This window comes from Carassius carassius, chromosome 34, assembly GCF_963082965.1.
Source record: "Carassius carassius chromosome 34, fCarCar2.1, whole genome shotgun sequence".
Lineage (NCBI taxonomy): Eukaryota > Metazoa > Chordata > Actinopteri > Cypriniformes > Cyprinidae > Carassius > Carassius carassius.
In genome coordinates, this window is record NC_081788.1 from 13,944,777 (window position 1) to 13,962,927 (window position 18,151).

At 38.2% G+C, this 18,151-nt stretch overlaps 1 protein-coding gene and 1 long non-coding RNA gene across 3 annotated transcripts in view; one reads left to right on the forward strand and one right to left on the reverse strand.

The window, feature by feature from the left end:
• The window catches only part of LOC132114436 (neuronal calcium sensor 1-like), a 31,124-nt gene extending 22,344 nt beyond the window's left edge, over positions 1–8,780 (reverse strand). For both annotated transcript variants that reach the window (XM_059522555.1, XM_059522556.1), the window contains exons 1-3: positions 8,633–8,780; positions 7,137–7,254; positions 6,132–6,923 (exon numbers count right to left, since the gene is read on the reverse strand). In XM_059522555.1, the coding sequence (XP_059378538.1) occupies positions 6,132–6,360 (229 nt within the window). In that variant the 5' untranslated portion in view covers positions 6,361–6,923; positions 7,137–7,254; positions 8,633–8,780. The remainder of the gene's footprint in view (positions 1–6,131; positions 6,924–7,136; positions 7,255–8,632) is intronic.
• Positions 8,781–15,148: 6,368 nt separating this feature from the next.
• LOC132114437 (uncharacterized) lies at positions 15,149–17,139 on the forward strand. The gene is made up of 3 exons (XR_009425322.1): positions 15,149–15,308; positions 16,374–16,409; positions 16,505–17,139. It is a non-coding gene; the product is annotated as an uncharacterized LOC132114437 (long non-coding RNA).
• Positions 17,140–18,151: the final 1,012 nt, after the last annotated feature.

The window sequence follows — 18,151 nt, forward strand, 5'->3', positions numbered from 1 at the left end:
GGTTGGTAAATGCAGTTTCGGCTGCATCCGACCACCTGAACGGAGTACTGGGGGAGGTCAAGGCCGTCAGACGTGAGACTAGTTGGCTGAAATTACGAATGAAACGTCGATAAAAATTGGCGAACCCAAGAAACCGCTGTAGGGCCTTACGGGAATCTGGAGATGGCCAATCTATCACAGCCTTAACCTTGTCAGGATCCATACGTATTCCCTCGGATGAGACGATATACCCTAGGAAGGGGACAGACTGTGCATGGAATACGCATTTCTCCGCCTTGACAAAAAGCCCATTCTCGAGTAACCTCTGGAGTACTCGTCTGACGTGTTGAACATGTTCCTGGAGAGATGAAGAAAAAATCAATATGTCATCCAGGTAAACATATATAAACTGATCTACCATGTCTCTCAACACGTCATTAACGTGTGCTTGGAAAACCCCTGGTGAGTTGGAGAGCCGGAACGGCATCACCAAATATTCAAAGTGCCCTCTAGGGGTGTTAAAGGCGGTTTTCCATTCATCCCCCCTCCTGATGCGGACCAAATGATAAGCGTTACGTAAATCCAATTTTGTGAATACGGATGCTCCCTGTAACCTCTCAAAAGCTGAAGACATCAACGGTAACGGATAGGTGTTTTTTATCGTGATGTTGTTCAGCTCTCGGTAGTCAATACAAGGTAGCAGAGAACCATCCTTCTTACCCACAAAAAAGAATCCCGCCCCCGCTGGAGAAGAGGAAGGGCGGATGAACCTCGATGCCAAGGAATCAGAAATGTATTTCTCCATGGCCTCCCTCTCCGGAATATAAAGAGAGTAAAGTTTGCCTTTAGGCGGAGACTTACCTAGCACTAAATCTATAGCACAGTCGTAGGGACGATGCGGAGGAAGAGAAGCAGCACAGGACTTACTGAACACCTCCTTCAGGTCCAAGTACTCTGCGGGCACGTTTGATAACACCATGGTCTCTTTCTGAAAGACAGAAACAGGCACAACAGGACAAGCAGAAACCAGACAAGACTCATGACAACTTTCACTCCACAAGGTGACTGTGTTGGAACCCCAGTCCACTCGTGGATTATGTTTGATTAACCAGGGGTGACCTAAAACAATGGGAGCTACAGGGGAGTCCATGAGGTAAAAGGATATGGTTTCACTGTGGTTGCCTGAGGTGAGCAGAGTTATGGGTTCAGTGTAGTGGGTGACGTGTGGCAGTTCCTGGCCATTGAGTGCGGTGACATGGATGGGATGAGACACAGGAAGGACTGGAAGGTTCAAGTGACATGCAAGGAGAGAGTCAATGAAATTATCTTCGGCCCCAGAGTCCAGAAGGGCGTGACAGTCGCGAGTGTGGTTCTCCCACCGCAGTTTCACCGGAAGGAGAGTCGATGATGTGGTTGAGGACTTCCCGGCGGAGATCCCACCCGATAGTAGCCTCAAACTTACTACCGGGCTGGCTCTTTTTACCGGGCAGGAATGGATGGAATGCTCCGAGCCCTTCGCAATATAAGCATAGTCCTTGGGATCTCCGCGGCTCTCCCTCCATGAAAGCCGAGCTCTACCATCCTGCATGGGTTCGTGATCGTCGACGGGACTGCCCATGTTCTCTCGACTCGAGCGGCCCCTTTCCAGGGAGACGTAATGGCGTGTAGGACTTACTTGTCTACCCAGGCGGTTAATCCGAGCGTCCACCCGGAGTGCCAGGTTCGATTAGGCCGTTGAACGTTGGGGGCAGCTCGAGGAGGTAGATCTCCTTCTGAACACGGTCGGCCAGCCCATGCAGGAATCGATCCCACTGCGCCGCCTCGTTCCACTGGCACGCGGCCGCCAGGGTGCGAAACAGAATGGAATAGTCCGCCACCGATGATTCTCCTTGTTTGAGGTCCGAGAGCTGGTGAGCGGCCTCCCTGCCGGCCGCGGCTCGATCGAACACCCGTTTCATCTCTTCGTAGAGGGCGTGGAATGAGGCGCAACACGGATGTTGATTCTCCCACACCGCCGTCCCCCAAGGCGGCCCTGCCAGAGAGTAGGGTAAGAGCAAACGCAACCTTGGAATCCTCTGTCGCGAAGGTGCGGGGCTGCAATGCAAAATGCATGGAACATTTGTTAAGGAAAGTCTTGCAACGGAAGTCGCGGCTCTGGCCGGAAGTGGTCCAGGGAGGTCCCCCGGGGGACGGGCAGCGCAGGCGGTGCGGTGGGCGCAGTGGGAGAGGTGAGTTGATGAATCCGCTGGGTGAGCTCGGACACCTGTGTCACCAGTGCTTGGATCGCGCGTCCGATGTTCACGATGCTCTCCTGCTGCAGATCCATGCGGTTGACGCTGTGGTGAATGAATTCAGACAGTGAAGTGATGCTCGCTGCTTCCATGTTTGGTGAGAGCGTTCTGTAACGACTGGGTGAAGGAGTGGCAGGAAGCAAGTGCAAGATTAATGAGATTTAATAAAGACAATGAGACAATACAAAACTGAGACACAAATAACACTGGGAGGAATGCACAGTCCAAGATGGTGGTGAGGAATGACAAATCCGGAAGTCGGAGGTGAGTTGGCAGCAGGAGAGGGTGACACCGGAACTGCGGGGAAGCGAGCTGAAGATAAGTGGTGTTGCTTGGTGCTGGGTTGCGTAGAGTGGACGGGGTTCCAGGGCCACACGAACATCCAACGCAGAAACACACAAGAAAGCTAGGCATATGTTACAAACATGAAACAACGCTCTCACGAACACAAGACGCTAGACAAGCCAATATATAGGGATGAGTAATTAGTGACAGCTGTTTCTGATGACAATTAACGGAGACGCCCACAAACTAATCAGTGCTGATGCGTAACACACAGACTTCACCCACAAAGTGCAAAACCCAGAGATCACGGTTTACCAACCGTGACAATTACATTCGATCAATACCAAGAGATATGTCCTTCATTAAATAATCTAATGATTGCTATGAAAATGCCATCAGCTAGTGTTACATAACCCAACAAAAGAGAAGTGCCTCACATTTGTAGTTAAATGCCATGGAAAATCTGTTTCACCACACTGAATAGGCGAGCCAGTGTTCTAATTGATAAGCTTTTGATCAAGGCCTTCCTGGCAGAATAAAAAATCTCCTGCCTACATTAAAATCTAGCCTCTACTGATGCATGGTTCCCTTTACTCTTCACCAACGCAAAAAAACTCAATCATGTAGCCCACTCATGAGAAATAAACACTTGCAACAGCAAACCTCCACAGCTGTAAAACAAGTTAAGCTGTCCTTTAATTGCCAAAAACATATCCAAAATACAGACATGAAGCGGCTGAAACTGTAGATTGAATCAGTCGGTTGCAGCTGTGATAGCAGTGGAGAGAGAGAAAGAGAGAGAGGCCAGCTGTTCACTTTGAAATGAATCACTAAGTCAAAAGTCAAATTATGTTATAAAGTATATATGCCACTTATGGTTTAAACCAATTTTAATGTTTACATACAGTACCATATTTGTTTATTTATTACAGTTTTATATTGATAAATCATGGAGAATCAATTCCAGCTAAGTGGTTTCTTACAGTAGCTAAACATATTTTCAGACTAATCTGTGACTACAAAGACTTGATTATAATTGATAATATGATTCAAAATATGATTGATAATTTTGAAAATCAAATACAATATTATTAAAAACTAAAGACTTCCAGTTAAGATCAGCTAATTTATATTTAAGTGCAAGTAATTTACAAACCGCTTGTCTCTATAAAACATTGTTCTTTCCTGGTCATCCTATACATTGCAAAAGCAAATGTTTTTAAAGCCTCTACTTCCCATTCTTTCAGTAGCACCAGACAATAGTGCTAAGGCAAACCCTAAAAATACACAATTGATGACTTCTTCCCGATTAAAAACATAATTTCTATCAACGGGCTCAAGCTTATAGAGAGTTGAAAGACTTGCAGGAACAAAAGGAGGAGAATCCGATGAAGGTAAAAAAAAATAGGGATGAGGGAAAAAACAACAACAAAGGAGGGTAAAGATAAGGGACTGCTGAGGAGAGAGAGTGGTAGGTAAGATGGATACATGGAAAGAAAGAGAAATGCAATGTCCTTCATTGCCAAGCAGAGCTGATAAGGCCTTAATTATAGTATTCCATTCCATGCTCACAGAGAGGCAATACAGAAAGAAAGAAAGAAAGAAAGAAAGAAAGAAAGAAAGAAAGAAAGAAAGAAAGAAAGAAAGAATGTATGTGAGGGAGTCCATCCCAGCACGGAGGCACATTTCCCTGCATGCTGCAATTTCCTGCCCAGCGCCCACCACTGAGCCCAACACACAGCTGACACCATCATTAGGAAGCCAGTGGCTGTCACTCCCCATTGTATATCAGCATGACTTCAAATGCTACCTACTTTACAGAGTTCACTGCTTATTATAACAGACTTTATATTAGGCTTCCTATATCACTTTTAATAAATGGATGGTAAGGTTAGGTGTTTGCTCTTTGTTCTTCAGTACAGACAGTGTAACCTTATATAAAGTTTTATAATGTTACACACATTAATTTTGTTGTAAACCTTTGTAAAAACTATGCAGAATTATAAAACTCTGCTGTAGGTTACACTGGTGCATCCCAATTAATGTACTTTTGCATTATTCTATGCCACTGTGTATGTTTACTTTGGAAATGTAAAAATGTGAACTTCAAATACCTGGATGATGCAATTAATTAACCAAAAAAAAGAAAGAAATGTGGAATTTTTTTGCTTTTGCAAAGAGCTGAAAACTTGCTTGATGATATGCTGGTAGGCTACATAATGAGACAGCAAACTAATGAAGATTCTCAGTAAAACAAATGCAAACTAGGCCTACAGTGAATTGTGTCCTCAGCATTTCCAAAACTGTTGTCATTTCACTAATGTTAGAATCGAGACCTTGTTAAGTGTGTTTAGATATGTTGCCTATGCATCCATGGAAACCAAATCTGCTTCACTGACAGAGAGCAAGCCACTTTCAGATATCTCTATGGGTATCCATCAGCCTGATTGCAGATCTCAGGACAAACCAATTTGAATATTCATAAAGCTCGAGTCCCAATTGGAGGGTTTTTAAAACATGCTGATTAGGCCCACTTCCAGGCTTCTGCTAATCACAGTTTGCGATACCACGAGAATTGTGATTTATTGTGACAAAATATATGTGGTATAAGCCGCAGGATATTGAATTCAGTTTAACAATGTTGCTTTCAATATTTCTAGGCTTTTAATAAGTGCATATGCTGGACCCAAGAGAATAAAAGTAAGGTTTTAATAGCCACCGTGGCCTTTTTACTTGAATGCAACAACAACAACAAAAAAAATAGTGTCTATTTACACTAAGTGCAAATAGCCCGCTTTTGTTGGCTGAAACTATTTACACTAACTCCGCCCACCAATGTGTGATTTGGCTAGTCAACCATGCAAAAGACAACCAATAATTGCCAGCTCCAATGCCGCAGATGGTACAACGTGTGACGTATTAATTTTGACGCGATCGACGTTCGAATTCACCTTTTGGCAAACTTCTTTCTCCTTTTTCAAATTTAAAATCAGAAAAGCATATATTTTCAATGAAAATGAATAAATATAATCAAAAAGTTGAAAATAAAGTATCGTGTTGGGTTAGGATAGGCTTTATTGTCCCAGTAAGGTGGCATTCATTTAATAATTTGAATTAAAACTACAATTTACACTCAATAAGTTAATATTGTATACTGATTTACAATGTACTACAATGCTGAGATGCAGATAATTGCCACTATTTGCAATAAGTAGGCAAATTTTACATAGCATATCACTAAAAATGCTGCTATTTGCACTTAGTGTAAATAGCCTCTAATGCTATTTACACTTAGTGCAAATACCCACTGACAAAAAAAAAATACCTCCATTGAGATTATAGCAACAAAGAAAAAATTTAATAAATGTATGAACTGCATTTATCACATACTGTACATCCTTAAAACAAAATGTGCTGCTATGGTTCCATGTAGAACCCGTATCATCCACTGAACCCTTCTTTTGCACCAAAATTATTCTTTTAGGAGGTGTTCAATGAAGGGTTCTTTGGGGAACCCAAAGTGTTTTATTTTCAATTGAATCTTTATTCTATAAAGTGTAGTCAAAAAGCACTTACAGTAGGTCTTCCTGGTTAGTTCCTCCACCACCTCTGGTTTGAGCTTGCTGTTTGATTTCCCCATGCTCTCCAGACCTCCTTTAGATAGTTTGTGTGGTCCAGGGTGGAACTGATCCTTTCCAGAACTCCTTACAAGCTTGTTTCTCCTTAAGGCAGAATCTCTTAGATCCAAATGCACCAACAAAGTAAAAAACAGATCAGCACTGCCAAAAAATCCAAGGGAATCCATCCATTGTGAATTCCCCTCTCCTTTTTGGCTTTCTGGACTGTTGTTAGATCTTAAGTCACTATTTAGATCTCTCTTAATCAGCAGGTCTCTCAAAAAATCATCCGCAATAATAGTCGCCTCAGATGAGTCCTTCTGAACTGTTGCTCCTCAAATAAAAGCCCATTTGTTCAACCGTCTGCGCGATTGCAAGTCTCAGATGCTAACCGCGTTCTGTCAGATTCTTCCGTGCGAGGTGCGAGGCGCGAGGCTTTGAAATGTGCCAATGGTTAGAGGAGACGCTCGCTAGGTTCTGATGTATCTCTCTCACACTTGAGCGCCAATTCTCTCCGGCTCTCCACCCACCCTTCCTCTTCTCTTCTTCTTTTTACTCCCTCCCTGCCTCTGTCTTGTTAGCTCTGAATGGCTCTTTAAGGAGATTCCTTGCTCTAGTTGTCTTGGCAGCTAACATAAGAGAGTTTGGTAGAATTAAAAGAGAAGTACAAACTTAGTCCTGGTTGATTTTGGCGTTTCACACTCTGGAAGAAGTTGTTCTGGTAGAAGTTGTTCTAGTAGTAGACGAGGATCTACAAAAATAATGAACACTGGCTGAGATTATTGATGAATTATTGGGTGCAAATTTTTATCACGATGACAAAAAGGATCAAAATCATATGATGAAAAAGGCTGATCAGATTCGCCACCGCTGACCACATCAAACAATATGTGGAAGCCGCAGATAACCAATTTTTTGGTGTCGCAGTCTGCTGATGGCACTCTTTCTGACACAAGACATTTACCTTCTCTTTGTATCCACTGTTTGCTTATCTCCCAGCTTGTTCTTCCTCACACCTTCTGTAGTTCAAAGCAGTAACTCCTGTTCACCAAGGTCTGGTTGTCCAGAGAAACCTCTAAACACTGCAGGCACAAACAGCAACAAGGTCAGACTGCATTGGAAAATAACAGTGTCATAAATCCAGCAATCTTGATGGAGCCACTGAGCGATGAGGGGAAATCGCTGACCACACTCCCCATGCAGAAAGCTCTCACACTTGAATTTCCTGTGTAAGGATGGCACAATGCACTGTACCTGAACCGATATCCTCAACTGGGGTCAAACTGCAGTACTCAAATTATGTTAGAAGTAGTCTGAAGGATTCTATATTTAGTTAAGGGTTGTAGAGTTCATTTATACTGATTTAGCTACAGTATGTTTCAAACTATAAAATGTTTCTTGTTATAGGAGCTCAGGCAATGAATAAATTAGCAGAAAAATCCAAAATATTAAAGCTATAAAATAAAAAGGGGGGTATGGTTAACTCTGAGATTAATTGAAAGACAAATATCTTCCTCTGATCTAGTTATCAATAACTGGGGCAAAACACTCTGGCAAAATGTTTCAAATCAAGGCACAGAACTGGGAATTCAAAACAAGCTTTGAGATTAAATATTACATTACAGTCTCAATGCAACACTGAGCACCAAAGCTAATAACCTCCTTATATCTGCTGCACACACATTAAGTGCTATACAGTGTGTTAACTGCATGCACAAGCCATAAAATGCTAGAAAAATCATAGCTGGGTGAAGAGATGTACCTTCACCTTATTAACTGACAAAGAGAAATAATAAATAGCTACTGCTTTATGAATGCACCTTGCATCTCCAACTGCTGAGATGTGAAAAAATTAATGAAACTAAAATAAAGAAATAAAGAACTTAAAGTTTTAGTGATATATATATATATATATATATATATATATATATATATATATATATATATATATATATATATATAAACCATATTAAATACTATAGCCTACATGTAACAATGTTACCTCAAGAATACTACAACGGCATAATTGAAGTGTTCAAAGGCAATTCTGCATTCTAGTATTATCAAACAAATAAATAGAAATATGCTTACACTGTTTGAAGGACATACTAATCAATTGTGACTAGGCTATAACAATAACTGTAGTAACTATGGAAACCCAGGTTAACATGGCAACTTTGTTAGATTGAACTGAACCACTGATCTATAATAATAGATACATAAATCAGTGCACTGAACAGCGGCTCAGGGTTTAACTCATACTTCTTATTTACAAACATCTTTAACTGAAACTTTTCAGCTGTGAAACTTGACAGATGACTCATCTCCATTGGAACTCTACTAGCACGCCGAGAAAGGGCATCTTGCAGTCAAGCTACGTGCCACACAAACCCTTCTCCAGAGTGTGCCTGTTAAAACGCAATGGTTTGTGGATAAAAGTCAATGTCATATGACACTTACCGAGCTGTACCTAGGGTTCAGGATTGTTTGTTCTTCACAGATCGCTCTCTGTCAGCCAGGATGCGTCTGTTCTCTGCCTACTCTCTCTGTAAGAGTGTCTGTAACCTTCATTCAGACAGGACTGTTCCCGCAGACTCTCCAGAGGCTGGACAAACTCAACTCACCGCTCTCCATTAACCCCTGAGTTTCTCTTGGGTGGAGAGCTTATGTAGATTATACTTGATTTCATCAATGGGGACACTTAAAAGGTATTTAAGATAATATATATATCTGTGTGTGTGTGTGGCTATAACTTATTAGGTCTTGCTGAGAACCATCTGTCTGTCTGTAACCAGGATAAAATTAAATTAAATAAAAACTACATAACCAGCTAGGGAATACTCTTTTCATTCTGAAGATCATAATCTATATACATGAATAGATTATTTCATTCTGGATGGTAAACTTATGCCTCAGGTTTGTACAGCTAAATATCATAATATTATTATATCCGATAGTATGACCTTTTCTATTAAAATAGATAATATGGAGAAACCACAAAGAAATTGGAGGCTTAATTCTCAATTACTTACAAACAAAGTCTTTATTAATCACTTAAAACAAGACATTAAAAACTTTTTTGAAATGAAAGACAAGCCGGACATTTCTATGGGGGTGTTATGGGACACATTTATCTCTTATCAAGCATTTCAGAGAAAGAGAAATAGGGCTGAATTAGAGGCATTAGAAGTTCAAATTCACGAATTAGATATGGAAAATTCTAAACATCCATGTATTGAAAAATATAAAAAAAAAGTGTGCATTTAAATATAAATTGAATCAAATTCTCTGTTCTAAAATTTCGAAATCCTTTCAGTATGTAAAACAAAAATATTGTGCATTTGGTGATAAACCTCAAAAACTTTTAGCTCGACAACTTCGTAAAATAGCATCTGAACGAACAATATACAAAATTAAATCAGACACAGGAGAATTTCTTACTTCCTCTAAGGATATAAATAGTAGGTTTCAATCATTTTATGAAGCACTGTATTCGTCGAAAGGAAGTATAGATCCTTCAGTTATTGCTCAGTTTCTAGACCAACAAAATCTACCCTCATTAAATCAAGAGCAAATTGAGGAGTTAGGCGCGGAAATTACTATTGAAGAAATACAATAAAATCTCTAAAAGAATGTAAAACACTGGGTCCAGACGGATTTTGTAATGAATTTTATAAAGCCTGCAACTAATTACTTTCACCTTATTTATATAGGGTTTATAAACAGCCATTTATAGATCAGTCTCTGCCATCCTCCCTAAACGAGGCAATTATTACTGTAGTCCCAAAAACAGGAAGGAACCCAGAGGAACTGGGTTCTTATAGACCTATTTCACTCTTAAACACAGATCAAAAAATTCTGGCAAAAACTTTAGCATGCAGACTAAACACAGTAATTAGAAATTTGGTTCATCCAGATCAAAAGGGCTTCATACCCAAATGTAACTCTTCCTCTAATCTTAGGTGTCTTTTTAACATAATTTACTCTTCAAGAGGCTTGCAGCAAGATCTAGCCATTTTGTCATTGGATGCAGAGAAGGCATTCGATCAAACTAAATGACCTTACCTATTTAACGTATTAAAGAAATTTAATCTCGGATATAATTTCATTTCATGGATTAAATTGTTGTACTCTAGTCCGTGTGCAAGAATTCTCACAAATCAAACAATGTCTTCTCGTTTTGAATTACACAGAGGTACAAGACAGGGATTTTCACTGTCACCCCTTTTGTTTGCATTAGCGATTGAGCCTTTAGCTGAGGCTATTAGAACACATACTGGAATTAAAGGCTATAAAACCAGAAGTACTGATAATAAATTAGTGTTATACGCAGACGATGTAATTTTATTTATTTCTGAGCCCAATAGTAGCATTCCAAATATCCTTAATCTGATAAATTACTATGGTACATTTGCAGGATATAAAATTAATTGGGACAAGAGTGTGTTGATGCCAGTTACTATCAAAGATTCTTCTTGGCTTCAGCATTTGCCCTTTAAACTTTCTTCAGAACAGTTTACATACCTAGGAATTCAGGTGACAAAAAGGCCAAATTTCAACTTCTGTTATCTAAACTTAAACCCATGATCAATTTCTGATCAATACTCTTGTGGGTAGGGTAAACGCAATTAAGATTATATTTCTCCCACATTTTTGTACAGAACATTCATGTATTTCTGCCCAAATCGTTTTTCAAAAAACTGGACACTATCCTGGTTCCCTTTGTCTGGAACTATAAAGCCCATAGGATTTCTAAGCACCACTTGTGTAAACCCAAAATACAGGGAGGGCTTGCCCTACCTAATTTTCTTTATTATTATTGGGCCGCAAACCTGAGGGCCTTGACGTCATGGATAGATTTTACTCCAGTGGAGGAGAACTGGTTGGTGTTGGAAAAAGAGGAATGTCTCCCTTATTCTATTAATGCAATACTTTTATCACCCAAAGGTATAGCTAGTTCACTTTATAATCATAACTCTGTTATTCATAACTTTGTTCATATTTGGAAACAGTTAAAGACACATTTTAAATTCACCCAAATGTCATTTTTACTCTCTATCTCAGCCAACGCCTCTTTTTGCCCTTCAATGTTAGACAGTGCATTTGAGTTTTGGAAAAATTTAAGGTTACGGAATGTAGGGGATTTATATACAAATGGAAAATTTGCTTCCTTTCAGCAGCTGTGTGAGAAATACAGTATTCCTTCTAATCACTTCTTTAGGTACCTTCAAATAAGAGACTTTGTGAAGTGTAATATTGCTAATTATGTCACCACTACACCCATGTACCTGGACACATTTCTGGAAAGATGTCTTGGAGATGGAAGTAACATCTCCCTGCTCTATAAGGGCTTAGAACAGCTGAAGAGTCCATCTATGGAGAACATTAAATCTGCCTGGGAAGAAGAACTTGCAGTAGAAATTCCTAATGAAATCTGGGAACAAAATCTTGAACTGGTCCACAGATGTTCCATTAATGCAAGACTTCACAGGCTTCATTATTCCAAGTGTAAATTGCATAAAATATTTCCAGAAGTGTCTCCACTGTGTGACAAATGTCAATTTTTAGATGCCAGCCTGTCTCATAGCTATGTCTTGTGTCCCAAATTACAGTGAGTGACATGACATTCAGCTCTGCATTTAACCCATCCAAAGTGCCCACACACAGCAGTGAACACACACAAACCATGAACACAAATCCGGAGCAGTGGGCAGCCATTTATGCTGCAGCACCCAGGGAGCAGTTGGGGGTTCGGTGCCTTGCTCAAGGGCACCTAATTCTTGGTATTGCCAGCCCAAGATTCGAACCCACAACCCTAGGGTTAGGAGTCAAACTCTCTAACCACTAGGCCACAACTTCCCCCTCCCCTTCCTCTTACAGAGTTTCTGGAACACAATATTCCAAGTTTTTCAGATACAATGGACATTCCTATTGAACCAGATCCTATATTAATTATATTTGGAGTTTCCGAATAATTTTTGAGACTTACACGGGTACAACAACAGTTTGTTTCATATGGGTTGATCTCTGCCAAAAAACTTATCCTTTTGTTTTGGAAGAAAAAATAGGTTCTAACTCTGAAATTGTGGCTGACAGAGTTGACAAGTACACTACATTTGGAAAGAATCAGGTATACCCTAATAGACAAGATTGTGTTATTTGAAAAAAATGTGGTCCCCTTTTATTGCCTTTTTACATTCTTCATGATTAATATGTTTATTATGCCTTCAGTACCTACTTTTACCACTGAATAGCACTAAAGGGTCTGTTTTTTTTTTGGGTGGGATGGGGGGGTGGATGTTTATTTGTTAAAATGTAAGTTATATATGTTTGTATTTTAAAAAGTGTAATTACAAGTGACTGTCTGCTAACATTTCTAATAATAAAAAATATTTAAACCAAAAACTACATAACCTACATATCCACATTCCACACCAGGAAATCTGGTTAAACTGCTATTTAATACAGAACAAAAATGTCTCAATTTAACTCATCCTGTGCCTCAGTTATTAGACATGTCACAAAATTTCATTAATGAGACAGAACTGGCACTACCTGTATTTATAGTACTTCAAGCTACTGTTACCCCCAATTTCCACCAGATGCGTAACGGCTCCGCTGCGTGACAGCTCCGTGTTCCGTCGTCCGTCAATACCCACCAGGTCCGTATTTGTTGCGTAACAGCTGCGGTCATGACTGACAGCTGACGTCACGATGCCCCATGTAATCTCGCGAATTCTGGTGTGATCGCGCGATATGTAGTTTCTATAAACAGAACTACCAAACCAGGAACAGTTTTCCATCTGAAGGAGTATAGGATAGAACTCTTTTCTTTTCTCTTTTCATTTCTTCATCCATCGTGTCAACGGGGTTAAAACTTCAACAAGCCTGTCTCCGCCCATTATGACGTTTTCAAGGTGTAGTGTAGGGAAATATGAGCGCGGTGTATTTTATTTTGAAAATTAAACGGATCTTTTATTTTGTTTCTGGCTGTTCTGTTTTGTCACTCGACTTCCTGTCCTGCGTACTCTGCCCTGTAGTGCTGCGGAGCGCTCCAGCATCCGGCAAAAATAGAAGCTCTGCGTATCTGCTCCGGAGGGCTGCAGATCGCCGGAATCGGAACGCAGCTGTAACGCATTCAGTGGAAATACACTCATTGACTTTAATGGAAACCTATTGACTCCGCCGCCGTGACGGAGCCGTAACGCAGCCGTTACGCTTCTAGTGGAAATTGGGGGTTATTATTTGCTTCTGCAATCCTGTATGTTTAATGCATAGTATACAGTCTTGTGTAGACAAAATCCACTAAAATTCCATGCAAGACACTGTTGTGAATACATTTAAAAAAAATCATAAATTACACTGATATTTCTCACAGTTAGTTTACCATGTAAAGCAAATGAATGCATAGCTAATTAAACCTACACTTATGAGAAAAGGAGAGAGACTGAAAAGATTGGCTTTAAGTACCTTTTAGTATTCATAGTATTCCATTATGTCTTTCATTATCCCATAATAATTTATTTCTTAGCAGCTTGAAAACACATAAGCTACAGAATTTTTTAGCTACGCAAACCTAAGCTTTTTTTCCTTTGAGATTTTTTTTAACTTCGATATGACTTCAATAACAGAAGCTACTACTACATAAGCAAGAAAGTAAACGTGCAATTTATTATTGCTTCAATTCTAACGTGGTGACTGTAAAGTATCAACAGACCTGCAGAGACAGCAAAGTGCTGTACCTCAACATTGGCTAAAGCTATTTCACAACACCCAAAATCTGGAAAAAGAATGGTATCTTTTTGGCTCCATTTAGAGGAAAACCATTTAGTCTAGTAATACTGACTAAGGGGGTTGCAGACAGCCTGTGGAGTTACAACTGCCAAGCTATGCGTGCTGTATGTTTGGCACACACACACGGTTGATTCCGGCCCCTTTACTATCTTTTTTTTATTATTGGGTACCAAGGTTTCATCTTATTTTCCACTTCTGCTGCTCTATGTAACATAATTCCCATGATGCTAAAAGCAACATTTGGCCTTTGGAAGAATCTGGGTTAATGCATTCTCAGTCAGGCAATAGAAGGAGACTATATGGGTGGAGGAGGTATATCAAAAGCAGTTTTAAATGTTTACACTTAAAAGCATCAGGTCAAATGATGAAATTCATTTTAAAAAATATACCTGCTATTTAAAGTAGATTGACATTCTGTGAATGTTTTGTGTAAATGTATCCCATGATTAATGGGATTAATAACTTTTAGTATTTATTGTTTTGAAACTTAATACTTTTTACATTTAAAGTAGCCTATTTATTGTTTTTGTGTTTAGAATTACATTGAATGACAATCTTAAAGTTAGCCAGTTGAAATAAAATAATAAATAAACGACTTCTTAGATAACATAAAAAACTATATGCAAAAACCATGTGAGTGGGTTTATAACTGGGCAGAAGTTTACAAGCTTTGTAAACATCAACATTAATTGAAATTGTTGAACTTACAGGAGCATGGCCACATCTTTAACTGGGTGGCATTTTAATGCGTATCAACAGCACCATCTAAAGGTCTTAAAATTAAACTTTGTCTGGTATTATTTTGTGTTAAAGGCTTTGTTTATTAAAGGCACGCAGCTGACATGAAATACAAGGGAAGATTACATGTCCTGTGGTGATCATACTTTCGTATTTATTTATTTATATTAAGTTTGTATACAGAAACTTCGTGCCGTGAAAATGAGCAGTAACTTAAATGCAAAATGTTAAAAAAGGTGAGAAACCCTAAAATATAATAAAAATAATTGTAAAATCACAGCACCATCTAGCCTATTTCGCTAAACTACTACTACTAAAAATAAACAGAAAAGTTAATCCAGAAATGATTCGTTTCGTAAGAGTCTAAACTCTTATTTTGAAACGCGAGCGCTGGACATGACCGGAAATCATAATATACTACTTTTGAATTGTTTTATGTTATGGTATCTTTAACTTATATTGAAAAGTGACAAAAATGAGACAGATGCCAGAGAAGATTATCACGTGTTAATAAATGAATGTCATTTGTCAAACCCGGATGCTTAAACAGATGCGCTTAATGTGAGATTTGGCCACCAGATCTGTTACATTTGACAAAGTTAAGGTGCGTGTGTAGACGTCATCCTTCAGTATTCCCCGTGCGCTGCAGCAGCTCAAGCGGGAGAATATTATTGCCATAGGAGAATCAATTTAGACAACAACTATCGTGACATACCTTAGGTAACAACGCGCTATACGATGTAACGTGACCTGTGCTGTGATGCAAATTATTACAAAAATGAAGTAGCCTACTTGTACTTAACTACAGTTACATTTAATTGATTATATAATTACACTATAGCAATAAAGTATTCGTAAATTACTAGTTTTCTCAACATTTCAACATTGCATTAACTACTGATTAACACATGCATTTTTATTTGAATTAGCACTCGATGTGTTAACCATGTATTAGCTACTAAGTCTTTAGAAGGCTTTTTTCTTTCAAACGCACAAATGTAAAAAAAAATCTTATAATAATATAATATAATATTAAAATATTATTATAATAATATAATAATCTTATTTACATGTAATGCAGGGATTCTCTTTTTTATGCATCCAAACCTCTTTCACCTTGTTTTAAGGTAATGAGTTGTTATTTTTAAATGATTTGTTTTAATTGTACAATTTTATGATTTAATTCATTATTAGCTATTCATTAAACTCACAAACTCCTAGCGATTTTTTTATATATAAACCTTGATGTAATGTAATGTTTAATGCACTTCATGTGTTTGATAACAACAAATGGAATATATGTTCTTTCTCTTTGTATTTTTTATATCAATATCGCACAAGATTATCCTTGATTATATTACCTAAAATGTTTAATGTAATAAATTTCGTCTTATGTCTATTATCTTTCTGTCTATTAATGTGTTCTTTATTTATATATATATGTATATATATATATATATATATATATATATATATATATATATATATATATATATATATATATATATATATATAGCCCTGGTTAATCATTTTGTCTGCTCAGAATTTTACAGATTGAAGGCCATGTACATCATTCTGTCCTCATTAATATGTTCATAAAATATATCTTTTGACATATATTAAACAATATATATTTAAATAACACTGTTATGCTTTTATTTTTTTGCAGACTCTGGAGGTCCACTTTAGGAAGGAGATATTTGAGGTGAGTTGTTGTGAAGCCTTTAATTAGACCACTTTCCCCCCTTATTTATATTATATGCCACAAATTTGTTTTAACTGTTCACTTTCTCTTACCAGTGAAGGACTTTGATGGGCGACCATGCATAGTGTGCCTGTGGCATAAGTATAAAATTACATTAGCTGAGGGTCTCTATTAGGCAGTGGACCCTTCTGTGAAACCCCTGAAACCAACCTGGTCCTCTAAATGTGTTAAACAAAGAGTCCACACAGTGACGCCATCTAATGAAGACATGTTCCTCACTTTAAATGACTCACCAGGACCCATTGACTCTGATTACTATCAAACTGAGAAATATAGAAACACTTTTCTGAAAGACTGGTCAAAGAACACAAAGGGACATCACAGGAAGAGATATGAGATAAGATGAGTGTCTTAGGTTTCAGCTGATCAACAAATGTGTTCTGCTGAGTTTGTTTTTAGCGGTAACTGCAGGAAAATCTAGTTAAGCTATAAAGCTTGTGTAGTTGGTTTGTAACAGATCTAAGATGGTCAACCTACCCAGTTATGTCTGTAGTACACTTAGGATGTTCTAAACTACTTCTTATCCTATTATTGATAAAGGTTGGCACAATTATATTTAAATTAACGTGTTACTAAAAATTATTATAAAGTTATAGGAAATTAAAAAGTGAAAGAATGTACTGTTATATTCCCTGTTTAAAATAAAGAATGAACACAGTATGTGCTTAGACTCAAGTGTCCAACGTATTTTATTAATATTTTTAATTTTGTTAAGAGGAGGGAGGTCCTAAGAGCTGGTAGAGGGTTTGATTTAAGTAGTGACAGTGGTGACTGGTAGTGGAGTGTGTCAGGAGGACAAAGGGTGATATGGAAAAATAAATAGCCAAGGATGGAAGTGAAAGGAAGTGTTTAAATGAGAGAAATTAAAGACCTGTAAGATGAGATGCAGGAAGTAAATTCCATTCCAATCAATATCAAGTATGCAATGCATACAGTTTTGATGAAAGGACATCTCACCTACATGCACATTATAGCGCACAATATTTTTGATACTTTATTTGTTCATATTTTAAGAACATTCTGCAAAACAAAAACAATCCAACTGTAGCAACCTAAGCACAACTAAAAATAAATGTATATTGTATCAGTATTTTGTTTAACCCAAAGACCCACTTTAACCCTGTACCTCCTCTCGTGCACCCCCCTAAAGATGTAAATTATTGAGAGTTGCACAGAATGTCTAATTGCTTATAGTTAGTAGTTTGTCTAAAGTGGACATATTTGTACCCAAAAGTGATCTAAACCTGACAAAATCTCCAAAAACATCCCTTTGGGGATGTCCTAGTTTGTAAAACTGGTTTAAAAATAAAGTTTTTTAAACATTTTAAAAATGCAGAAAGTTTCCTGTGAGGGGTAGGTTTAGGAGTAGGGCAATAGAATATACAGTACAGTTGGTACAGTATAAAAACCATTACGCCTATGGAATGTCCCCATTTAGATAGCTAAGTGTGTGTGTGTGTGTGTGCGTGCGTGTGTGTGTGTGTGTGTGTGTGTGTTTTGTTGTCCCTGAGAGAAATAGAGCAGGAATGTATGTCTATTAGACTGGAACATCATGTGCAACATCATGTGTGTATGTGTATGTAGATAGAACTTAAATCACTAACTTGCAGCCTATATGTAGCCTATATGTATGTATAGGTCTAATTAAAAATGATTTGGTAAGTTTTTTCATTTGTAACACA